The 26,001-nt window shown below is 42.8% G+C and overlaps 1 protein-coding gene across 8 annotated transcripts in view; it reads right to left on the bottom strand.

Annotated features, from left to right (window-relative positions):
- The window catches only part of LOC146990679 (gamma-aminobutyric acid receptor subunit beta-3-like), a 58,716-nt gene that overhangs the window by 12,747 nt on the left and 19,968 nt on the right, over positions 1–26,001 (bottom strand). For 4 of the 8 annotated variants that reach the window (XM_085797114.1, XM_085797105.1, XM_085797122.1 and 1 more), the window contains exons 2-7: positions 24,213–24,260; positions 21,277–21,368; positions 21,067–21,134; positions 10,043–10,263; positions 5,451–5,533; positions 4,425–4,562 (exon numbers count right to left, since the gene is read on the bottom strand). In XM_085797114.1, the coding sequence (XP_085653240.1) occupies positions 4,425–4,562; positions 5,451–5,533; positions 10,043–10,263; positions 21,067–21,134; positions 21,277–21,368; positions 24,213–24,260 (650 nt within the window). Of the gene's footprint in view, positions 1–4,424; positions 4,563–5,450; positions 5,534–10,042; positions 10,264–21,066; positions 21,135–21,276; positions 21,369–21,473; positions 21,930–24,212; positions 24,261–26,001 lie in introns of those variants that run through there. The other 4 variants (XM_085797131.1, XM_085797154.1, XM_085797139.1 and 1 more) reach the window with 3 other exon arrangements.

Genomic DNA, 26,001 nt, shown 5'->3' with positions numbered 1-26,001 from the left:
GGACGACATGATCTAATGTAACTGCTGTTGACTGACAGTGACACAACTCACACTTAAACACCCACTTTGAGTAGATATATGGGTTAATACAGTATGTGATGGTTACATATAATGTTAGGGATGCACAGAATTGCTGAAACAATGTCAGACAAACATTTAACACTGCCACTGAAACAAAGCTCTTGAAACAAACTCCTCTTCCTCCCCTGCTAAAACTCTGGTCGTCTGTTTGTTTGGCTGGTCCAGGTTGAGATATCTCCACAACTCTCAAGATGGATTGCAATGAAATTAAATGTACTTCAGCTGTCCTCTGGTGAATCAGCAAACAGAGCCTCTCTTCTTCAAGGAAACCATTAAACCTGTGTGTTTCTGTAGCTAATAACATCACAGTGAGTGCATTGACACTTCTTTGTCTGTTTGGTTACACTCTCTTCACTGCCCTCCCCTGAGAAAATAGAGACAGAATTATACATAAGAAACTATTTCTTTCGAGCATCTCGAATATGACACTGCAACCTAAAAAATAACATCAATAATTAATCAATCAATCATACAAAATTAAGATTTCACCCGACTAATCCACACTTTTACCATATATGTGGTCATTCCATCTGTAGCTACTGACATTTTAATATTTGCTGTCAACACCCAGTGGTGGGAGCTGCTGACGTACACAAATATAAACACAATACAATATATGTGTGTGAAACATTTTCCAGCAGCAGCAGCAGTAGTAGGGGTTTGTTCGCAATAAAGAGATGAAGAGCTGAGTCGCATGCATAAGGTTGAACAAAGACAGAGGCACTCAAGAACTGAAAAACAAACAAATGAGTCATTTACTGTAAATCTCCCTCTTATCAGCACAGTGAGCTGAAGAAGGACTTTGCAGATTACATAGGTTAAGATGATGTCAATGGATGAATTAATGGACTGTAACATTCTTGATGCATCATCTGCACTGTTTAAGGGCTTTTGACCCTTTGTTACGAACCAAATAGCATGAAAGCCGTCCCCTCCATTTACACTGTCATTTTTCAATTTAAGTGAAAATTCAGGGATGGCTTTCCAGCCATTTGCTAAGGAATTTAAGGCATCATTTAATACATTATAATCATTTAATTTATCTTCTAACTCTAAATTTGAGGGGGTTTCCTTACACTAGTAGAAGAAAAGAAAAAAAAAATAGAATTTTTCTTATTTATTACACTTCATGATCCTCGGATATTTGGCTTATGGCTAGTAGTCCTGGCAGCCCTGAGCAAACTCACCACATGCTGAACATACACTTCATTACAGGGAATATGGGAACAGACTGTCACAGGTCTTAAAATATCCCATTAACTTATTTTGATGCATGCTCAACGGCAGCTCTTCCGGCCTGAAATCGAACCGGGTATCTCTGCAGTAACAGATGCAGTAAGTGGTTTAAAGGAAAAGCGGAGGCTGTGGTTCACATGCGTGTGGGTGTATGAGTGTACTGGCTGTAACTGCTACACCAAACAACATCCGCGAGTGGGAGGAACGCCATGTGTGAGGCCGAGGAGGAGAGGGAAGCAAGAAGAAGAAGAGACGGGAGGCAGGATAATCACATAAAGAAGTGGAGCTGATAGAGACGGTGGAATGAGAGGCAGTCTGGGTCCACAGAGGAGGAGGTCAGCTGACATGTCAGACTCACGACAATAAGACTAACCCTAACCCCATCATATCTATCTATCTATCTATCTATCTATCTATCTATCTATCTATCTATCTATCTATCTATCTATCTATCTATCTATCTATCTATCTATCTATCTATCTATCTATCTATCTATCTCTGCTGTAACCACTGGCTGTTTGTATCTGACAACAGAACAGAACAGACCTCTTATTCTGAAGTACTCTAGTTCATCAGGGTTTTTGTTTTTTGCCTACATGAAACCAAAAACGCTACAGAAATAGATGCAAACGCTTTCTCCAACTTCCACCATAAAATACGAGTGTTTATCAGCATTATCAGCACACGTATCACTCTAGAAACCTACCAGATGATGAACATTTGCATTATTGATTTATGTAGTTCTAATGAGAGCTGCCCGATCGCAATCATGAGCTCCAGAAACCTTGATGAAATAGCTTTTCATCAAGCCGCTGCCATACCCTCACAAATATCACTGTGCGGACAGGACAAGAACGCTGTGGCATGTTAATGAGGCTCTAGCAATTAAAGTACTTTGAGGGCTATTTTTCAAAATCTGTTAATGACGCATTTTCAGGAAATCCCAGGCCTTGACTGTCAAATTACAGCAAAAACATGAAATATAGATGTTACTAAATATTTAAAGCTGCTACTATCGCAGCTATCTTGACACCATGAGGACGTCAGCGAGGATTGAAAACAATAAAGGTGACGAATGTGCACAATGCACAAGCAACACATGCTTTAAATGTCAGCAAATGTTGTCTGGTCATGCATGCATTTGCATACGGACATGCACACTGTATGTGCACACACAAACAGGCAGTGTTTATATGTGTGCTTAGAGAAGAATAATTGATGTTGTGGGCCTCATACCACATGAATATATAATGCTTTGAATCCTGGACTGTTTTTCTGTCAGAGAGCAGGATAATTGGCATCCAACCACACCTCTTACAAGAGAGAGAGAAAGATGTGGTGAAGACAGTTGGAGAGGAAAAGAGGAGAAAAGTAGAGGAAGCGACAGGGGGTGAGAGGGATACCAAGGCAGGGCAGAAAGGAGGGAGGGCAGGAGAGGAAAAAGGGGGAGGGAATTAAAGCTGGCTAGTGGCACATGTAATAGGGGAAGCCTGGTCATTAGCCAGCTTTGCAGGGAGCCTTTGATGTGCTTCACACATCCTGCCAAGAGCACGAGAGCAGACCACTGGACGATAAACTTTAATAGTCGCCACCCACCAGGGACATGCTGCTCCTCGCAAACAAGTGCACTCTGGCGCGCTCACCGCGGCAAATTCATGTGTGATTCACAGATAAAAAGCAAGAGATACGCATACACCGCGCGCACAGCAAGGAGCGATGGTGAACAAAGTGCAACTTATGTGAAGGAAAGACCAAGACGCACAGTGGGAATAAGAGTGAAGACTTGACAACCAGCTGCTGCACAAAATGTACAAACATACCAAGAAGGAAACAAAAGCGTGATTTACTGTTCATGTCTTTCTCAGACTGGGTGTTGTATTTTCCTCATGAGCATAACTTCTGTGAGGAATTGTGTTGTTACTAAATGTCACGGAGCTTTTATTTCTCCATCACAGCCGTGGAGAAGCCGCCTCGTTGAATGCATCTCCATTGACCAGATTATATGGCGGTTGCTTTGGGGACGTCAATAAAAGTTCTGCATCTCAGCCTAAACGGTCACATAAAAATCTGATTAATTCAGGACCTCGGAGCAAAAAAAAAAAACACTAAAGTTCACAGAATATATTGGAATACCCCTGTGGGCTGCTGAATTACTCTTTAACACTTTTCATGTTGACAACACAGATTAATTACAACGTGAAACACAACACTGCAAATGTTTTCCTTGTACAGCAACTTGACGAATTGCCTGAAGCTGTTGCCTCGTCTTCTAATTAATTGCCATGAGAGATGAAATGCTCTAAAGAAAACGGCCATTGTGAACCTATAAATAACACTTGATTGATGTCTTTCACAACACCAGTTAATGACGAGAGATGTTCAAGCCGAGTGCACCTCTTTCTTCTGTTTTATTTTTGATCAGTGCATAATCTTTGGATTTGAAGGATCTCTTGGGTTTGCTGCAGGACATCAAAACTGTTACATCAGTGCTGGCTTTATGTTTTTTAGGTATTTAAGGCATTGGATTTATATATTTATTATGAAATGTATCATCTGTGCTTTGATACAAGGAGTCAGTATGGTATGTAAACTGGGTTTGACTTACCAGCACCATCAAATCTGATCGGACCACTCCTGATGAAGCAGATTAGCTAAGTGCCAGCTCACTGTTAAAATGTATATAAATTATAAATGAGACGCCCCACCCCACTACACAACAGCAATAGTCACATTTAATGAAGAAAACCAAGTTGCCAGCGCCTTTAAGATCAACTTGCTACTGTCCCTCTGATTGATTGTATTGATTGACTGAACTGCCTGAGGGTCGTCAGCTATGTTTTGTCAACGTCCACCAAAAATAATGACCATTAATCTCTGTGTCACTCTCAGGGTCGGGAGCCGACACTATTTGCTCTGTAAATCACAGACTTTACGGCGTGTTTCGGTCAAGAACAGGTCCTTGCATCAGCTGCTGCAAATTGGAGGACGTATTCCGAGGTGGAGCATTTCCCAATTTTGGCTCTGAAGGTCGACATTTAGCACAAATTCTGGCAAAGATGTGTTCGCAAACCTTGAAAAACACATTACTGTACAGTGCAGCATTTACCTGTGGAAAAGACTACGTTCCTGGACACCAGCTTGTAATCGACAATGGAGAACTGAGGCAACTCGATCCGCGTCACCCCCGTTACAGCCGTATCACCTCCTTTCCAGTAGAACTCGATGTCGTCTGTGGTGTAGCCATCTGCACATAGAAGAAACACACACACACACAAGATACACCAAGGTGTAACCATCTGTCTAACCATCACTGGAGACCAAGATATGCAGTGTTGCTGATCGTCCAACTGCGCTGTCATTTGGGAAGAAAAAAACAACAAAAACAACATGTTTGAAGTTGTTTCCAAGAACCAGACGTTGCTTTGAAAAGCAAGTCAGTTAAAAAGTAGGTTCATCTGAGTTCACAACAATGTCAGAAGAAGCCAAAAATAGCTCATATTTCCTCTTGCTTCACCATTTGGATTTCTTTCTTTTATATTGTGCCAATACAAGAAATATCAAGAAAAAATCTTGTATATATAACTGACCTATAAGAACCAAAAGGATTTGTGTGTCCTTTATTTTGTATAACTCTGAAAATCTGAATGTAGGCCAATGTTTTCCTGTTTATTTCAGCTTTATTGTTGCTACGTGCTTTTGAGATACTGTTGTCACAGTACATGCTATACAAGTAGAACCAGAGATCTACCAGGGACAGTGGATGATGGATGTAAATTTATGAATGGGCCAATCTCCCATAGACTTGCGCGGAGGCCAAGAGGGAGCTTTATCAAGCCAGCAAAAATAACCCCTGTGATGTCACCAGGGTTATCTGTGCGAGTCCCCCGTCTTTATAGAAGTGCGGTATTAAATCCACACAATACCCAAGGTGAGTTGATGATTTATGTCCCATCCATCTGGTACAGATTTAAAAGAAATGCTACAACACTCCACAAAAGAAAAATGAACCGGGGTTTTGATACTGTTTCACTCAAACTCTAACATTTCACTTATGAGGCCGTGTTGGTTTTTGCTCTCAGCCTGCGCAGTGGACTGAACGTCGGCCCTGAAGCTGTTCAGCCTTTCTACTCACAGCTCTCTATCTCCAGAGTGCAGTTCTGTTCATCCAGGGGATACCTCCTGAGATCCATCATACACGCCGCTGTTGTAGTTATCCTGCACAAGACGACAGATGTGAGGAAAGAGGGGGAGCGAGAGAGAATATATTTTAGATACTGTATGTGATTTCAGCAGATTGTGTTGAAAAGAAGACAGATAGGAAGGGGGAGGGGAAGAAATGGGTTCCTATCCGTTTTCTGGCCCATTTGATTTGGAAGCGGCTTCACACCGACACAAAAAGGACTGTGGTGATACAATTCAATTAAAGCATTAAGGTGTTAGCGCTTGACTAAGGAAACTAAATGTCCATTTGCCTTTAAAGAGTTCCTCAGTTAGCTTCATATTACTGGAGACTATTGGCATTGTCATTTTGAAATAAGATTATGGCATCATCTCCCAGGTAAAATGAGGACTGTGTAACTGTATACATAATTGTTGTCTTGATCCCTGACAGACAAGCAGCCTTACTTAACCCTTCTTTATGCCTTCTTCACCAAAGCTGGCCACCATCCATTCCACAATCTTCCGTGCAAATAAAAGTGCCAGGGCAACACATTTGAGCGTCTGCTCCACTGAACTAGGTCAGGATGAGGTATCCCTTTGTTTATCAGATGTATGAGCCCAAACGGCTGATAATCAGACAGTTAAAATAAGCAGCAAAGTGAAATGCAAATTCAAAATGACTTAGGCTAAGTCTGGCCTGATTAAAAGCCGGCTGCTTGGCAGTAAGCCACCACATGTCTTTATTCAGTTAAGACTCAGATGAGGCTATGGAAACCCATTAGATGATTTTATTATACGGCTAAAGTGATAATAACGTCACATCAGGTCTGTGAAATGTAAACATACTGGTAACCTCCGGAATAATGTCAGAGGTGATTGACTTACAATGAAATGTTGTTTCATACACACTGCATTGGCAGTCTTTTTCTTTTTCTTCATTAAAGACGAGAGAAAAGGAACAGCTACAGCTCCAATAAACAAGACAGGTGAATGTGAAGCTCTGATATGAATCTGTATTCAGCATGTTACTGGGTCTTACCTGACATACATTTATGTAACAGCTCATATCACAAACACCACGTCACACATCTCCCTCTGCCTTTGATCTCTTGAAAGCAATGAGAGGTCTATAAGTAGCCCACAAGGCTAAGTGCTATGAACCCCACTTGCATAATCAAGCATGGCTGTATGACTGTAAAGTATGAACACTGACAGACAGAAACACAAGCACATGCAGACACACACACACACACACTTTTTGCTTTGCACTCTAATAATTCAAAGCATGCATCCATATTCATAGGTCACACCAACTCCTCTGAACCTGCCTGTCGAAAAGATCAATGGAAATTCAAAACAAGGGCTTTATGAAACAAATATCAAACAACAGCTGCAAGCTCCACGTTGCATTAATGCACCTTCTAACCTGTACATACTTTGTTTTTCATGAATGATCTCTGACTGCTCCCTGCCTCTTTTAAAAAAAAATAAAAATTTCAGTGCTGGGGTGCCCTTGAGCATGTCACATAATCCTCTGGCTGCTCATAGGCCAGCAGCCGAGATCTGCCAAGTTCTCAGCTCGGGCTGCTGCTGCGGTGCTCTAATAGTTTTAGCTTTAAACACACAGAATTAAACTGATACTGGGAAACGTTTTTGGACCCTGACATTCATTTTGTTGTGAGGACCCAGAAACTACAGCCTACCGACACAGACAGTAAATGATTACATTGGGACTGAATTTTCTGAATATTCTAATTTTAACTTTATTTTAATAAAGGATTTGACTGTTACTAATCTATACTTTTCTTTTTTTTTTTAAAGCAGATATCAGTGGAATGTTTTTGTTAATATAAGTCCTAAATAGTCCTATTTTCCGTCAGCAATCACTTACATGAAGTACTTCAGCCTAAACACGAGTCTCTCCGTCACTCTGCTCTGCTGTAACCCGAGGAGAACATTTTCCTTGTGGGATACAAGTGTTATCCAATGAGGGGAGAGAACGGCATGAAGGGCTGTGTGTGCAGCCAAGGGATGCGCGTGAATGTGGTGACGTAGCACGAGGACCAATTGATGCCTGACAAGGGCGGGGGCTGCTAACTCATGGTGCGTTCAAGGAAACTCGTACTTTGTGTTTTTCCTTCCTGTGAAGTCATACCAGTTCGATCTGGTACGAGTTCACGGGTCGGAAGTTACGAGTGGCCGTTATAGGGAACTTTCACAGACAACAGGACGGTAAAAACACGAGCTACGGGTTACCTGGAACGCTACCAAGTCGTAGTTGTGACTTGAAGCTGTAACTTACGGTTTCAAAAGCCTGCCTTGAACACAGCATTAGCCGAAACGGCCGTGCCGATGATATCTGCTTTAAGTATACTTTTTGGACATTTATGCCTTTATGGATAGTACAGTTGAGACAGACAGGAAACAGGGAGGCAGAGAGAGGGGGGATGACATGCAGCAAATGGCGCCCGACGTGGGACTTGAACCGGGGCCGACCGCAGCGAGGTTAGACCGCTCTAACCACTACGCTAAGCGACGCCCCCTAATCTATACTTTTCTTAATGTCAACAAATTCCACAAAAAAAAATAATACCCCCATAATGCAATTTTTTCAAAATGAGCCACAAATGTAAGTTTAATTTGTAAAAATTGGTCATGGACTATTTTAAGTGGCGAATTAACACAAGGTATTTCCTGCAACAAGACAGTGTTGCATAGAACAGCTGAACTGAGTTTATGGTAATGAGGGAACATATCTCAGTGTGGCTGAGCAGTGTGTTTACTGGGCAACAATGAAGCTCAATGGGACAGAGGAATGAAACAGATCAGACCTTATATACTAAAATTACATGCACGAGAATCCATTCATTGTGGTTCTGGAATGGTGTTTCCATTTTCCAAGAGAAACATTAAAGCTGCCCTGTGGAGCTTTGCTCATTACGAGCCATCAGCCGTGTTTTTTTTCGAGTAGGCTACTGCAACAGTCAGCCTGCGCCGTTCGATGACGTTGAACCCCCCCCCCTTCCCTCCCTCCCTCCCTCCCCGAACGGTAAGTGCAGGTAACCAGGCAACCAGGTGACTGGCGAAGTAGGAAGAGAAAAAAAAGTTGTGGTCATTCAGCTTTGGCATTTATTTAGGGGTGTGACCTTATACATGTGTAAACGTTTACACGGAATGAAACTGTAAACGTTTAGTAAAAAAAAAAAAAAAAATCCCTAAACGATATCTAATTTATTTTCATATTTTTATACATAGGCCTACATTTTGGGGGGGCTGGGTGAAAAATAGTCCCGCACACTGTCTTAATTTAGAGAAAACTATGATTTAATAAAAATGATGCTGTGACGCGCTTCCCTCCTCCAAAATGTGTGTAAGTGCGTTTTTTCTTTCCTTTTTTCTTGTCTTTTTTTTTTTGCGAGCGAGTGTGATGGCGTCGCCACGCCGGGTCAAACATTGCTTTTCTGGTTGCCAAAAAATATTCTAAGCAAATATAGCCTCCCTAAACACAAACAAATAACCTTACGGATTGAAAGAGGTGTCTCGGGACATTAAAGACGGCCGAGGACTGACGAGACGCCTCTGGGCTGGTTGCTCCTGCCCGGTCTGTCCTCCTCTCATACACACTTCAGCACCTGTCCTGGGCTGCACCGTGTCGGCTCGGCTCGGCTCGCTCCTCGTAAATGACTTTACTCCTTTTAAAAGTAGTGTAAACAATTTACTGTTCTGATCACTCATACACGTGTATAGTTAGGCTATACGTTGCATTATTATTAGTTATAGCTACTTCAAAAGTAAAGGACGTTGGAGCGAGCCAAGCTGTAGCCCAGGACAGGTGCTGAAGTGTGGGAGAGGAGGGAGAGACTGGGCTCCGCGGGGCTCTTGCAACTTGCGGCGGATCAGAGAGGGCGGAGGACCGACATGACAGGGGGTCTTGGTCTCCTGGTACCTGTGCGGTCCAGGACCGCGGAGGTCAGCGAGAGGGGGGGTACGGTGGTCGACTCTGAACGCGCTCACCGGGCGGATCTCTCCAGTTACGGTGCGGTGCGTGTCGGGGGGGAGGGGGGCGGGACGAATCCGCCGTCGGGTCTCCTCCGCTCCGGTGGCTGCAGTGTCAGTGCTTCCACCGGCTGCATATCAGACTAGACAAAAATAAGATAACATGTTCTTCTTCTCTTCTGTTTACCAGCGCTCTAAACCCTACGTCAAATCCGAACGTGTTGCGTTGCATGCGTAATTCCCTGTGCGACAGCGCGGGAAAGTCGCTCCTCAGAGGCAATTGCGCTCCTGGGTAAACCAGGGACTGTTGTGTGGTGGAGATGCGTTCAATGATCATCCTAATAAGTCGTTTGGCAGTGGCTGCAATGTAACGGACATTGTTTTATATGTATAAACTCCACAGGCCAGCTTTAACTATATAATGGTATGTCATCTCAAGATATTTTTAATTCTGGGCTATATTTGGGCTAAAAATCAAAATGAGACACTGATTTTGAAATGTAGCTCTACAGGAAAAAACACACAAGACCTCTGAACAAACATAGTGGGACACAAAGTAGACTGTACCTGAGGCCGTAGAGAACGGTCCCGTCGGGGTGGAGACGGATCATGCGGTTTTTCACCGTGACCCCGTGGACGAAAGACTTCTTGTCGTTGAGGAAGTAGGTGTCGGGGACCCAGAGCTGGTCGGCCACCCTGTTGTCCAGGGTCAAGTTGAGAGGGATTCCTACGTAGGCTAAACGCTTGTCCCTCCAGTACTGCTGGAAATACATGGTCAGCGTGTAGTCCTGTGGATGCAAACAGAGGAAAAGGATCAAGTCGATTCCCAGCAGGCGGTAGCTCAATGAGAACAAGTCAAGTCTTCTATTGTAATTGCTTTACTGGAGCAGACGAGTTTGAACAAGCTGCTGCGGACCTCAAAAGCAAACATGAAAAGCTGAGATCATATTTGTTCTCTCCATTCCCCACTGTTGGTTCTCCTAATATTTTTATGACATGACACAGCATCCTACAAGCTAAAGGCAGAGTGGGCCAACTGGTTCACATGCCGCAGCCAAATCCTCACAAGTGCCTTTGCCCTCCCTTCAGGAATACAGTAGCCCATACAGTTATGTGCCATTGTACGGCGACGTGTGGGCAGGCTGACTCATGTCGCTGCAGCTTCAGTGGAAAAATTTCATACAAAATTTCCCTCAATGTATCAACATAATTCTCTCCCTTGGTAGTATAGTCCCAGTACAAGCACAGTGATTCATAAAGTCCCAGAGTTTAACAGTAACAGTGCCCAAAAGCTTTTTAAACACATGTTACCTTTCATTTAATTCAAACAGGCTGGCTCTTGGGTTTAGCAGGACTCTTTGTTCCTTTCAAATTACAGGAATTTATTGTCAACTCTACTCCAATGGCTGTGTTTATCTGTTTATGCAGTGGTGTTGTTGAAGGCTAAGCTGCAGTTGTTTGTACTGCTCAGTTATTTTCTCTGCATAGGGGACCAGAACGGAAACGTGTGCTTAAAGTAACTTTATTGTGCTATCTTCTGAGATTAAACTCAATTTGTTAGTCTAAATAGGTATTTCCCCATTTCCCAAACGCAATCAAAATCAAAAAGACTGAATCTCAAAGGCTGCACTGCAGTATACCAGAGCTTACAAAATCTCTTGCCCATTCCTGTAAACGCACTCTGAACAGTATTAGCTCTTTTAATTTTGAAGGAAAAACAGATATAAATGGGCTTCAGGTCTGAGTTAATAACTGGTTTTCTTTTAACTCAGTAAATTGTTTGCAAATATGAAACTGCCCATGTAAGACTCTGATATTCCTTGTAGCCAACCCCTCGCCATCTGGCACCTGAGCCAAATAAGCATTGGCAAGAAGTCCGGCCATGAGGACGCTACTAATTCAGTATATTCAGACATTTTTAGTTGAGTTGTGTAAGTAAGAAAATAGGACACAACTGGTGTTTTTGTTTCGCCTCAATTCAAGTAGTTTTTGACCAAAGCAGGAGCAGCAGCGGAGATAGAGGACAGAACCTCTCCCTCCTTCCTCCACAGCACATAATCCACTTACCCAAGCTAACAGTCTCCCTCCTCTATTTCTGTTTTTCTCTCAGTCTGTCTGCACCACTCTCTCTCTCTCTCTCTCTCTCTCCCCCTCTCGGGGCAATGCCATGATCTCCCCTCTGCCCGCTGTGGCGTTGAAATGAAACCAGCCCACACCAAGCTGGCACTGGCAAAGGCGCACATGTCCGTTGGTGCTTTGCAGCTCTCAGGTGCACACCAAACAGGAATAAAAATAAAGATTAAAGCAGCCGCCGCCGCAATAAGCGTGGCTTTTTCCAAAAAGACTCATGTGTGTTATGTAACTGAAATAGTTATTTGTTTCTCAGCACGCCCATTCATGCTCTCAACACTGTTACTAATGCATCCAGAACCACTTGAGGTTTCGTATTTTCATGTGGTTGACTAAAGAATAGAATTAAATAAAGCTATGCAAATGCAGGCAATCGACGGAAACTCAATTGTTCCTTTAATTTATTTTTTACTAATACTATAACCTCTCTCCATTATAATGGTTTCCGGGTTTGGTTAGCACACAGAGACTTGAACAGGGTGGATCTTAGTCAGCACAGGATACAGATTGGTCACACAGCATGAGAAGGAAAAGCTCATTGGCACTGAGCCATAAATGTACAGTGGTAAAGGCATGGTCTGGTTAGTATCTGCAACATTGGACGGCTCTGGTTGTGTGGTTCAGCATTCCTCAGCATTCCTCCTAATAAGGAATGGTATATATAGTATATATATATATATATTGCTAAAAATTACATCATTACCTACTGCATCTCCATGCAGTTCATCTCTTTATGTCACCATGAGTTCAGGGAAACTGCAAAGGACCATTGTTCACAGTTTGCTATTTATCTAAAAAATTAAACATGTCGTCAATAGATCGAACAATAATCAACAGATCCATCAATAATGAAAAAGAATGTTAGTGGCCAGCCCTAGAGGTATCTGCGGCAGATGTGTTTCCTGAAAATAATGGGCTTATATCCCACTGGCTATTTAACCCATGAATGATAAGTACACCTATGTCAGAGTAATCAATGAGTAATTTCAAATGAAACCTGCTCAAATTAAAGGCACAGTCCTATGTTGTTTCTTGACAATCAGCCCTTCTTCATTTGACAAAATTTACATTTTTTTGTCCATAAAATGCTGGAAAATAGTGCAACCTGACATCCTCCAATATCTTGTTTTGTCTGGGTAACAGAATAAAACTAAAATATAATCAGTTTTCCATCATATTAGACAAAGAAAAGCAAAGTAAACTCTTGATTCTTATTTCTCACCACACCTGAAACTGAATCAACAGACGTCACTGAGGCTGGTTATTAGATTTCACACAGATGAAACACAGGTTCATACATATGCAGTAGCATTTCCCAACGCCTGTAAACAGACTTCAGTGAGGTTCCACTTTAATCCAGCAATGACGAAGCAGGGACTACAGTACTTTCTCTGATTCAATAATTGGCCTCTATACAGATCTGGTGGATGAATATGTTGTTCCTGTTTCTACATGGGGTTCCTTGAGTAAAAAAACACTAACAACTTCCTGTTACAAAGATTGATCTTCTCCCTTTTAATAACTTGCATTGGCAGCCTGCACTGGCGCAGTGAAGCTGATAGTCTACTGGCAATAACATGGACTTAACCTTTCCACTGTTCCTTTAAGTGATTAGAAAATAAATCCTTGTCAGTTTCTAGGATTTTGTGACATAAAGGCCAATAAGTGTTATCAGTCATAGTCCCATTAAAGCGGTCAATGTGGATTGATCACAGCATGTGGTGGAAATTAAATTTGCTGTATGAATGAGTACTGTAGACTCCCCCCCCCCCCTCCCATTTCCACTGTAACTTTACCCTCCATCAAACCCTTGAAGTGACTAATGTCTCTTTCACACAGCCTTGTTTTGACCCTTATCGCATCGCTCCTCTTCCTCCTTCCCCCCTTTACCCTTGAGGTATCGCTTCAGGTATGTGTTTCCATCTCTTCATCCTCATGTCAGCAGGTGGGCAGCGCAGTGAGCGGCTACATCGCACACCCACACACACATACACACACAGAAGACATAAATTATTTAAATTAACCATGTAGCCTGTACAAACACGCAGCCAAGGATTCCTCATCAATCTTGCATGGAGACAATCAAAATGAATTTCAGATGAGGCTGAGTGCAGCTTTGCACTACCTGCCCTGGTAACTTTTTTTTTTTCTTTTTTTTTTTAGGGAGGTGGGCTGAGATTTTCTGTGAACTAGGACTATGGATTATGAATTATTGATAAACCTCCCTTTTCCCACAACACATGAATTCCCAGTAGGTCCTGCTGTTTGGCTATTAGCATATGTTTTTAGGCGAGATAATGACAGTGACCGGTTGAAGCCTCAATTATTCAATTAACTCCACTGGATATGCACTTTTACTCAGGGTGTGTGAGAACTCAGATAAGCAGAGTTTTGGCTGTGAAGTGACCCACATTCAATTTAATCTCTCTCTCACACTGACTGCTGTGTCGTGATACCACCGCAATCTAGGAAACGTCCTGCTAACATTGTTCGTCACACGGCACACGCTCTCTGTCCTGAGCGCAGGCTGCGACTGGACCACCAGCTCCCACGGCCACATGCACGCCACGACTGAGCAGGAAACGTGTTAATGAGCTGAAAAATAAAGAATCATCCTCATTACATCTGACAACATATCAAAGCCGACCCTGCTCAACAGCAACATGAAAAATAAATGACCACGGCAAGCCCCCCTCCCCTCGACTTAACTTCACATTCCTGTGCTGGGGAGAAAAACGATGATATGATATGTAATCACCGTGTACTCCATATGAACCCCACGTTCAGGAAGGCAATTTGAGTCACTTTAATGTAATTTTGGAGCGTTCCCCCGGGACGGCCCTGAGGCATATATCACCGCAGTGCGGGGGAATCCCTCAACGAGTCCCTATTCCCCCTCCTTCTGCTGCTATAGAAAGGTAAAAATAGCACTGTCCCTTATTGAGAGCAAACACAGGGAGGTGATTGAATTGGGCTTTTCCCATTCAATGAGTGTTGGCCTTCAATATATAGGATAATTTCCACGCTGTCTAATATGTTATGATGTATTGCCTCATAACAAGGAAAAGAGGGCAAAAAAGACACGGTCCAACCACTGGTGAATGTACAAACAGAACATTTTCTCAGAGAGAGCCACGGCGACATTGCAGTACACATAAGAGTACACAGTCTTTCTCACACTCTTCTCTCCCCTGATGAAAAACTGATTCTCTGGTCTCTTATAAATTGATGAAATCTGCCATGTTGGACGGTATTTTCACAGTTTTTTCCATTGGCTGTCACTTATGGGTTTTTCTTTTTTCTTTTTTTGTGCAAGTACACACTGTGAATGTGGGCTGTTTCTTATTAAATGAGGTCCCAAAAGTGTGTCATATGCTTAAATAACAGATGCCGTCAAAGAAGGCAGCACTCAGGGGTGAAACAGGTTTTCAGCAGAGATTAGGTATCATCTAACCCAGTCCTCAAAAAGAAAAGGACGAGGTGATTAAATGCTCTGGCTCGGTCGGTGACGCTCACAAACAGACAGACGGCTTCATGCAAAAACCACTTGCCTGAGCAGAAGAGAATCTGTTGTAGTTGTCTCACATCTACAATTTTCTAATTGCTATGCTTTGTTCTTAAGCAGGGCTTTTTTTGCATCTAACTTCATATCAGATCCATTCACACTTTATTTCTGTCAATGCAAAGTGCTGCTGTGATGGTTTCCCTCACACCACTCCTACCTTACTAACAACAGCATGAGCTGAAGCTCCAATGTGTCAAATTATTTAGTTTTTGTTCATTTTGTGAATGAAGCAAAAGCTTTTGTGGGAATTTAGGAAGATAATTTATGCTAATGATGAAACGACACAATCTCCTTTTTCCTCATGAGCAGGTGGTGTTCATTAAGTTAAAACAATGATATTCTGTGCAGTAATGAGAGTTGGATGAATTCGACTTAGAAGCAAACCTTGTATAAGGGTATGAAGATGCTCTTGCATAATAACAACCCTTGGGGGGTCCAGACCCCAGAGCTGGGCACCACTAGTCACTAACACTGCAATTCTAGTCCAGTAGAGTATAAAAGCCATTATTATATTCATAGGAATTACATGAACATCCTGAAAATGATGGAGGTGGCCTTGGGGTGTACGGTTCCAGCCATGAATGTACTTCTTTCCCTTTTCTCTGTGCTCTACACTGTACACTATGTCCTGTCATCTATCTGGTCTGTAATAAAGGCATACAATTCTCAAAAGAAAATCTTATCAATAGTACAGTCAGGCTTGATTTCTCTTGACCTTTATATTACTCAAATCAATAAGAAAAGAAAAGGGTGTAGTGTTCCTCAATTCCATTTCTGCAGGGGTCTTCTCAAACCTCATATATCTGCTGTATCTATTACAGAAGGTAGAATCAGACTGTCAGCCCGGTGACTGATGACCTTTGCAATAACTCCTATCATAAATCCAGTTCATAGTTTACCTGTCCATTTTTATTTGCCCGAGCATAAAGGCTGTTTTGAGTTGCGGCGAGAAAAGAAATGAAGCCGGTGGCTGTGAGTTTGAACATTCCCCAGGTCAACACGCGCAGTGCCTTAAAGGTGCAGATGCAGTGCTGGACTGATGTCATGAATGGGGTGTAGAGTTAGAAGCAGTAGAATGGGAAACCCCTATCTCTGAAATGATGCATCCTACCAGTGGGTTGGCACTCCAAACCAGGAAGTGCCCGCTCTGCTTATTCTAAATCTGAGTGATCATCACTTGATCCTACAGCATGCTCTCTCCCGAGGCCAATTACATTCCATCAGGCAGGAAGCCGGATGCTGGATAAAAGACATGGGGGTATATTAAGCCACACGGAGAGTGCAGAGGAAAGATATTCTCTTCTTTTCATAGCTGGAAGACCTATATAAGATAATTAGGGTGCCATAGTTAGTGCATTGGCAATTTCTGATTCCAAGAATTATTTAATGCAGGTTTTGGATGTTGTTGGCGATTATGGCACAGAGGGGTTCAGATCAGGTGGTGCATTTGAAAGGTTTCTAACCTTAACGCCTCATAAACTCACCCTTATGTCATCTACATGCATATATACATGTAAATTACCTGAGATATAGAAACACACGGGTTAAGGCAAAGAAAATCAAAGAGAAGCTATAGCTAAAATAAAAAACCAAAACCAGGCTGCAGGAACATTTGGAGAGAGAGAGAGATCTTTTCAACTCTCCATAATGACAGAATGTTTTTTTTTCTTTTCATTTCTAACACCCACACACAGCTGTGGGTGTATGGATGACTAGCTTGTTCAACCTGTTACACTGACAGTGCAGCTCTGACCATTTCCCCTGTGTGAGTGGCTCTACCTGTATCATTTCATTTCTCAAAAAATATTATGATGATCTTCGCGAGGCACAGATAATGCCCTGGGAAAAGTGCTCTTACTGCAACAAAGAATCATGCCATGTCCATTTCTGCAAGCAAAGGTTGTAATAATGAAAACACACCTACACACAGTGGCCTTGTTTTCCACTTAAAGTTCCTTCAAAACACTATTTCAAAACACTGCAAATGCAGACAAGCACTCCACTCACCTTCAACCTCTGAACCTTCTATAAAAGCAATTTTCTAAAACTAAAACAAAAAAACCTCCTGTCTCTGATTATTATTATTATTATTATTCCAAAACAACACTAACAAGTTACACATATTCAGGGGATCCATTCATTATGTAGTGTACAACTACTTTCCAAGTAGGCAAGTAATCTATTTTGCCTTGTTCTGATCTTGTCCTCGTATGTGTTTCTCATCAGCGGAGGCCCCTGGTGCACTACAAACAAACCTCAGAGGTAATTAGTGTGCCTTTCTCAGACGCTTTAGCATCTGCTGGTGCAGGAGCTTGCGCCCTGTGACGAGTCGCAGCGGCAGAAACTGACTTAGTCGACCTGCCCTGCCAGGTGGGTTCTAGGACAAGACAGATGCTCCTACACTCGCTGTCTCGCAACCTAACGGGGTGTTTCAATCTCCTTCAACCACCTCCTCCTCTTCCTTACACCTTCCTTTCCCCTGGATTTCAAATATCTTCGATCTTTCACTTTCTCTGCTCTATTCTCTTCAGGTTCTTCAGCCATTCGATAAATCTTTAGACCTTATCTTTCTCTTCTTCACTTTATTTTCTAAGTCTCTTGATCTGCGCGAGTGTTATGTCCAGTGAAATTCCCCGAGATAATAGAGCTGCAAAGACCACCTTCAGCTCAGGCATGGATTGATGAAATGAACTTCTAAACCACATCGAGTAAAACCAGAGTGAAGGTAAGTATAGAAGTCAGGAAAGCTCATAGTGTGAGGCAGAAAATATCAAACACAGATCTACTTTGCAGGGTATAGGTATTTATGGACTGTACCCAAATCATATTTTGGGTGGGAAATCATCATGAAGTTCATTAGCTTCATTAGCTTCCTTTTATTCTATTAATTCCACAGAGGGAACCTGAAATATAAATTCAGGGAGAGAATGAACTGCGTGCAACTGAAAGAAAAATACACAAACCTCCCCTTCCACCTCTTGTGCACAGTTCCTAATAACCGCTAATTAACCTGTGTATGTCTTTAGCCCAATGCTGTTTCTTTCTTTATCTGCAGAGTAAAATACAAGCCTCGTTTTAGCATAACAAGCAGTCCTTAACTTTTACGTAAAACTACTCCACCAGCCCATTGAGTGGATTTAGTCACTGAAATGTTACTGAAATTAACGCAGAATGCTGCCAAACAACTTGGAAATTGTATTCTGTGCTAAAAGAAACAGAGAGAGCAGCATTTATCTGGGCTGTGCTGTTTGGTGGCGCTGAATGGATGAAGCATGGCACTGTCACTGTCAGGACAAAAGCGCTCATTATCCATTTCCCTCTGGAGCAACCCCCATGCTAAAAAGAAAAAAGAAAAAGAAAAAGAAAACGCAGACGGTTCCCAGTGTTGGATAAAAAGGATCCACTAAATGTCAAACACTGGTGCGCGAACAAACAGCTTGACCAGTCTTGTTTTGGCCTCAGCGCTGGATGACACCCAGAAATGATCCATCTAACAAGCGCAGATACACAGACACACATGTGCAGTCCCTCAGTGCACTGGTGGCAAAGACAAATAAACCTCATTAATTATCAGTTCAAGTGTGATCCCAGCTGTCTGACTTCCTGGTTGATCAGCTGCCTTCACCTGCTCTGTGTCTGTCCTAATGTGAACCACTGGACTTTTGTCAAACAAGGCTTTCAGCATGGATCATATAGGGTCAGCTAGACTAACTAGAGCAATAATTGTTGTATTATTCCTAACATGCTTCACTCTTTCACCTTGTATCACTGAACTCCATGCAAACTAAAGGCAGTTAGTCTCTCCCATGGATTTCAAGTCCCATAATGACACAACGCCTTAAACCCTAAGGCCACTATTACTTTCATATACGACAGCAAATGACTTTGAGACAAATGTAATGCCACTTGATGTGAGGAAACATTCACAAATGTATCCGCCAAGTCTCAGAATAAAAACCCAGAGCACATCTACACAGTGATGATAACTGACTATATTCCAGCTGATTTTCTTTCCTGCATTTCCTCATGACAATTTAAGCATGATGAACACTTTACACTGTTATGTCGAGGAACTGACAGCACTTGGTTAAGGCTTGAAAAGAAGGCCAAGTAGTGCTGCAGTTAAGGTACTGGAGGAATAGGAAAAGACAATTCTGATCCTGTTGAAACATCAGATGTTCATTTTAATACTTTTTGCTGGGTTGGCCTTAATTTGACCGCTACATTAGTTAAAGCTGCCATCTCTTGCTAAAGGCTCTTGACAAACTCCTACATTAGAAACATTAGCAACTGGATGAATATGAAGGACAACATGGTTTCATCTGAGTTTCTGTTGCTTATTATCTTTGAAGCACTTTCTATTGAATTAAATTGTATTTACAATATTCCTACTTTAAAGTTTCTAAATTGGAAAGAGGAAAAGTTGGATGAAGGACGTACTATTACTTTCCTCTTGTAGGATATTCTTTTCTTTTTTTTAAAGCAGAAGATTTGAGAAACTGTACAGTAATAAGGTAATGTTGTGAATTAATGATTCAACAAAAATGACATTAGGTATGCTAGGAAGATATAATACGTCTTTGCACAAACCAAATGTTGCTACTTCACAGCATCTACTACGCAGCAACAGCACATTTGTCTCAAAGCACTCTCTGGAAAGTCTGTTTTTTTAAAGCCAGGAGTCACCTGGTGAAGTAATCATTGAGTCATTAGTATTGATCAACACCCGCCCACCCACCACCCACCATCTACCACCTACCACACATGTAATAAGGACCAGGCATTATATGTGTGAAATGATGTTCTATGCACTGTGATGAAGCCTGAGTGGATGGTCGAGGTGTGAACTGCTGCATCCCTGACTGACCTGAAGTCGACTCCTCATGGACACATTGTTTTGGTGGCTTTCAGCAGCCGGCGTGTCTAATAAAAGTCGTAATGGTTACACCTACACAATCAATGGCCTGTGAAAGAGCAGAGGTGTTGGTCTGGGATCAGAGTTTGCGGCTTATGGGCTTCAAAGCCTGGATTCAGACCAATTACAAGCAACGTCCTCCATTCAGACTGGGGCCGGAGTCTTAAACGTCACATTTTTCCTGCAAAAGGACGGAAATTGTAGCCATTGGGGCGAGACAGTGTCACTTGTTTCCAGTGCAATTTGGGTCATCGTTGGCTGGTATTTTAAGATACAATAGCCTGAAGTTACTTTCCTGCGTGTGCGAACACGTGTCAACGCCGGGGCGAGCAGCATCCGGCTCATGAATTAGCAAATCCAATCAGAGTTCCCTGATAGCTGCCTGCTCAGAGGGCCTCCTGGGTGGACACTCCTGAAACTCTGTTAACTGCAGCTCCAGAGGTTAACAAGCAGAGCAACTTGAGAGCTAAGGTTTCTCCTGGCTGTCGATTCACAGAGTCCAGCATTAACAGAACAGTACATGTTCTTTCTTTAGTTTTATATGCATTATATGTGGACTGTACTGACCGTAAAACCAGTGCTCCAGCTTTAATTATCCACTAAGTAAGTCGGTGCTTGCTGTCTGAGGATCAGCATTGTTGGTAACAGGAGCTGGAGGCTGTATTATGTTTATTTTTTGCACCCAGGCTGAGCATTGTGTGTACGTATGGTAACCCTGTGCTGGCAGTGTGAGTGAGATAAAGATGTTTTATTGCTTACAGGAAACCCAGCCCATCCATCTCAGCATCACATAATGGCTTCAGAGGGGGAAAAAACTGGATTTACATCAGCACTTCCTACTAGCAAGTAAGCTCTGAAATCATGTTGTATGAATGCCAGCACACATTGTGTATATCAGCACAGAGACAGAGACAGGACTGCATGCATTATGGTTGAGTAAACACAGAGAAACAAGCATTTATGGGATGTAAATTCACTCACCATGTTGACTTCTGACACCATGTCTATGCTCGCCACGTCTATGCTCATCCCGACTGCAACAGGGGCCCCTGGAAGAGGTTAAACAGCAGAATATGTATATAGGCCCACACCTCTACACCTGACCACAACACTGTGAATGGCGCCAAAAATAAAGCTGCGCTGCCTGCGGCGTGAAGGAGGATTAAATGTGGGGGGAAATACGGCACCTACCTCCAAAGTCTGGTCTCAGTCGGATATCATAACCCTTCAGTAGTTTATCCACCGTCTCCTTCACGAAAGACATGTTGCCCGGTTCATTGACGCTGAAATGATAAGAGGGGAAACATCACCTTGACTCGTGCACCAATCAGTCCGGCCAATAACCTTGACTTGTCAAAAAAAAAAAAAAACCCGACAAAAGCACTCACCTTTTCGCGCAACACACAATTGAACCGACAACCAGTGCGGAAAAGACGCGAAATTGACGAACCCTTTGCAAACCAAACATCACCCTTTTCTTAGTTTCTATAAATATTATTCTTTTTCTCTCTTCTTTTGGTTGTTTACAGCAGAGAGCAACCCCCCTCCAATCAACAGACGGTTCCACTCGCTCTTCAGATCAGAGTAAATCCATTGATTGCCCAAAAGGAGAAAGTCGAGTGAAGGGGTGGGAAAAAAGTCAGCGGCTCGCGTCGGATGGAGTCAGATATGAAATATGGGCTGACATCGCCTCCCTGGCATCAAACACTGGGCTCCGCTTTTCTTTAGCGTCTCTGACTGTGTGAGAGGCTGTTACATTCAGGAGCTGGAGCGCATATTGATGAGCGGGGATGCTGCTGCTGCTGCTGCTGCTGCTGCTGCTGGTGGCGGTGAAGGCACTCGGCTTGTTCAAATGAGCGACGAATCCCAACACTCACACACTGTAAAAAATACCCACCAGTAGCTGCAGCATAGTCTGGACATGCAGGGTTTTGATTTTCCTCCTCTAGAATATACTTTAGGGTTATTGAACAGTTATAAACTTATTTTTCATCCTTGCTGTGTATTAGTAGGGTATGAGGAGGTTTAAAGGGTCATCCAGCAAACGTCTGCATTTATTTTCAATAAGTTATGCAACTCACAAAAGATGGATAAAAAAAATTAAAACCTACAAGCAACTCAGTAGTGTGTGTCATTTAATTAGACTATTTTAATTGGTAATGTTGCGGAGGTTATCATAGTCTCAGTCCTGTTCAAAGTAGATCTAATGGAACCAAAGCCAATTTCTCAAATTGTAAAAAGTTCCCCTCCAAACCACAGAGTAAATTATAGGGCTGAGTAATTAATCATTTAGTTAATTATTTGCTGGTGATTTTGCCTCCATGTAGGTCTCATTTTCCACAGTGCCTTTGTTTTAATTCAAATGATTGAAAATAATAATAATAACAATAATAATACAAATTAAAGCCGCAAGCGGCGATGACGGGCCCTCGCTCACACATGCGACCGCGGGGCCTGAGGCATGTCGGGGCTGCAATGTTTTGTTCATCCACCAGGTGGCGCTAAGCAGTTGTAGGTGGGTGCGTTCAGGGGCGGCCCCTCATCACTCATGTGAAGTTTGGAGTGAATCGGACAAAGCATGAGGGAGTTATGAGCAGTTAATGGTTCGTCCACTAGGGGGCAGTAATGGGATGCGTGCAGGTGTGTTCAGGGTCAGTCCCTCATCACACATGTGAAGTTTGGAGGAAATCGGACAATGTTGATGTAAAATATGCCACTTCCTGTTTCCACTAGGGGGCAACATGAGTGAGATCGCCTATGAGCATATGGAGACGTTGAGGTCGTGACCCTGGACCTCTGTACCAATTTTCATGTTGATACGAGTTCATTAAAGCCATCATAAAGGCAAACGTATTTTAATGGCGAGGAATGGTCGCCGCGTCGCCACACGGACGCCATTACTCGTAGCTTCACAGCGTTCATGATGGAGCTTCACCACCTTAGTCTGCATGTTTTAGAAGTGGAATGAAGTTGATGGGGTCAACTATGTGGCATCAGTACACGTTAAGGTAAAACCTGGCCACTTCCTGTTACCACCAGGGGGCGCTATGAGTGACGTAGGAAATTAATATATCGGGACGTTCAGGGTGGAGCCAACATTATGTCCAGCAAGTTTGAAGTTGATCGGATAAAGTATGTGGGCGTTAGAGCTGTTCGAAGGTGAAATGGCGAGGAAACGAAAAGTCGCCAAAATCCTCAAGGCCCCAGAAGCCACGCCCTTTGACCTAGAGACCTGCGGAGCACAACTTTTGATCAGAGTGGCATCTCGGTGGTCTCTAGCCAATTTGAAGTCAATCGGACAAAATCTGTAGGAGAAGTTAGATCAAACAGGTCAAAAATTCAAATCAAAATGGCCGACTTCCTGTTGTGATTTCACCATGACATTAAGAGGCTTTTTTGTGTGTCTTGCCATGTTCTATAAACTCATTAAATTTCATTCGTCTAGGTGACACACAAAGGCGGGGCTGATGTTTTGAAATTTTCTAGGGGGCGCTATTTAGCCATTTGGCCACGCCCATTTCCAACGACTTTAAAATATCAAATTTTTCGCCAGTCCTGATGTGCATGCCAAAATTTACGCGTTTTGGGGCATGTTGAAGCCTCCAAAAATGCGATCCTTTTGAGAGAAAAAGAATGAAAGAAAGAAAGAATAATAATAAACAGAGCAATTACAATAGGGCTTTCGCCGGGCGACTTGCAGTCGCCGCTCGGGCCCTAATAAATAAATAAATAAATAAATACATAAATAAATAAATAATTGGCTTGTTAAAATGGACATTTTTTACAGTGCTCCTCACACCATCTGCGCCAATCCCCTTCCCCTGTGTTTCCTACAAAAATGGCGGGACCTGAACCAGTATGTAGCCAGTGAAGGAACAGGCTGCATTTATCAACCCATTAATCGATGCTCGTGATTGATTAGCCTGTTAATCGTCTATAATGGGTTCTTTTCCTTATCTAAAACAAGGGGCTCTACTATCAATTATTGAGGTCGAAAAATATTGAAGTCGACGTCAGGAATTCCGAGGATAATTGAGACCGCGTGCGTGTGACACACGCGCACACACACAGTTGGACACCCTCCGTAATAATTGATGTGTTATTGTTGTTGTTGTGACATTTCCTACCTTGTGTCATAGATCGCGAACAGCTTCTTGTTTCCGTCAACAGCGTTCCTGCAAGAAAAGGAGGGGGTGACATCAGTAGTGATACAAAAAGAAAGCTTTTAGCCAATGAAAACACTGAAGGTAAATTAAAAGGCGGGTGATTATTCATTGACAACACATGTGTATGATCAGTAGAGATAGGCTACTCCTGTCTTCACCTGACTGAACTGACTTTTATTTCTCCACAGCCCTGGTTTGTTATGTGGGTTAATTGATTGGTGCGGTCTGTGTTTCTATCCAGTGGCCCGCAGTAAAGCAGGAATCTAAAACAGTAGGAATGCCTGCAGGGCAAATATTGAAAGGCATTATTTCCTCTGGGAGACCCCCTCATCCCCCGCCCCTCCCTCATCTTCTCATCTCCACATCTCCACATCCCCACATGAATCTGTTTTCCCTCCTTCTCTCATTCCTCCTGTCCAGCCAGTCATCACTCCGCGGGAGCTGTCCGCACCGAGCTGGTGCTGAAATCGGGGCCCGGAGAGGAACAACAGAGCGGCGCTTTCCCTCCATCTCCCGGCAGAGGCTGCCGTTCACAGACTGCATCTCCTGCACATGGCTTTAAGAAAGTGGAAGGAGGCTAAATATCAAACGCTAATTATACCGTCTACGAAACATGGAGCTCGGCTACCCTCTTATGGCAACCGTCAGGATCATAACGACTTTGGTCTCACACAGTGGTTCTGACAGTATGAAAATTCACAGAAAGATTAAAAAAAATAAATTATATTTGACTTTAGATTTGTCTTAGGGTTTTTTCACTCACTAATCCAAAACACCTTGTCAGTCTCTGCCAATACAGTGATAGTGGACCCAAACCCCTGACTACACATTTATTAGGAACATCTTTCTTTGACAGCAAACATGATCGATTCCCGCTGCGCAATAATTGTATTTTTCCCCCTGCCTTCTGATTTTAAACACAGCCATACAGTATGTGAACTTTTCTCTGCCAAGTTTAACATTTCATGGCTGTGTGTGCCTGCGAGTCAAATCCAAGGGTAGTAGTGCCCAAGAGGCACACTTCTGTTGCCAAGGATATACTTCTGTTGCCAGGGTTATACTTCTGTTGCTAGGGGCAGGTCTGTATGGAATCGATGGAGAAGCTAAACGTTAGCATGGTTAGCACAGCTACTTTGACAAACAAATATCCAAATAAATATGGATGACGGTGGCAGCAGGACGGCAGCAGGACGGCAGAGGAGCTGAAACAGTCAGCCTCAAGTTGTTGGTAAACAAACGGAAACTCAAAATAACTACTAAACTATTGAAATTCGTCGCTGTAACTATTGTTGAAAGAATACGCCAACGGCAGTAAAAGTTATAACTAAGTGCACTGTGCACATAATAAATGGCTGAAATCAGCCTAAAGCTAAAAGTCACCGATAAATAATTGAAACACACCAGCTTGTCCAGCTTTTGCAACTGCTAATAGCTTGTAGATGTAGGAGACTAACTTAAGTGACCAAACAGACCTGTAAACATTAGTGCACTTTGTGTGTGTGTGTGTGTGTAAATATGCAGTTGTGTTGACTGACAGTTTTAAAGCAATGACAAATTTACATCATGAGTCATCAGACCATGCTTAGGCTACAGGGGGGGAAAGGCTGGGGAGGCTACAGCTGATGGGTAATCCTCTAGTTTCCTCACTGATCGATGAATTCAGACCTGCACCCAAATTTCCGATCACATCTGACCCACCCCCCCTCTCAGTAACTCCTCCTCTCAACCCACCAATGGGGAACACCTATGA

This window comes from Trachurus japonicus, chromosome 2 (genome assembly GCF_045865225.1).
Source record: "Trachurus japonicus isolate A0001 chromosome 2, Traja_1.0".
NCBI classification, from domain to species: domain Eukaryota; kingdom Metazoa; phylum Chordata; class Actinopteri; order Carangiformes; family Carangidae; genus Trachurus; species Trachurus japonicus.
This window is presented reverse-complemented; position numbering and strand designations above follow the sequence as displayed.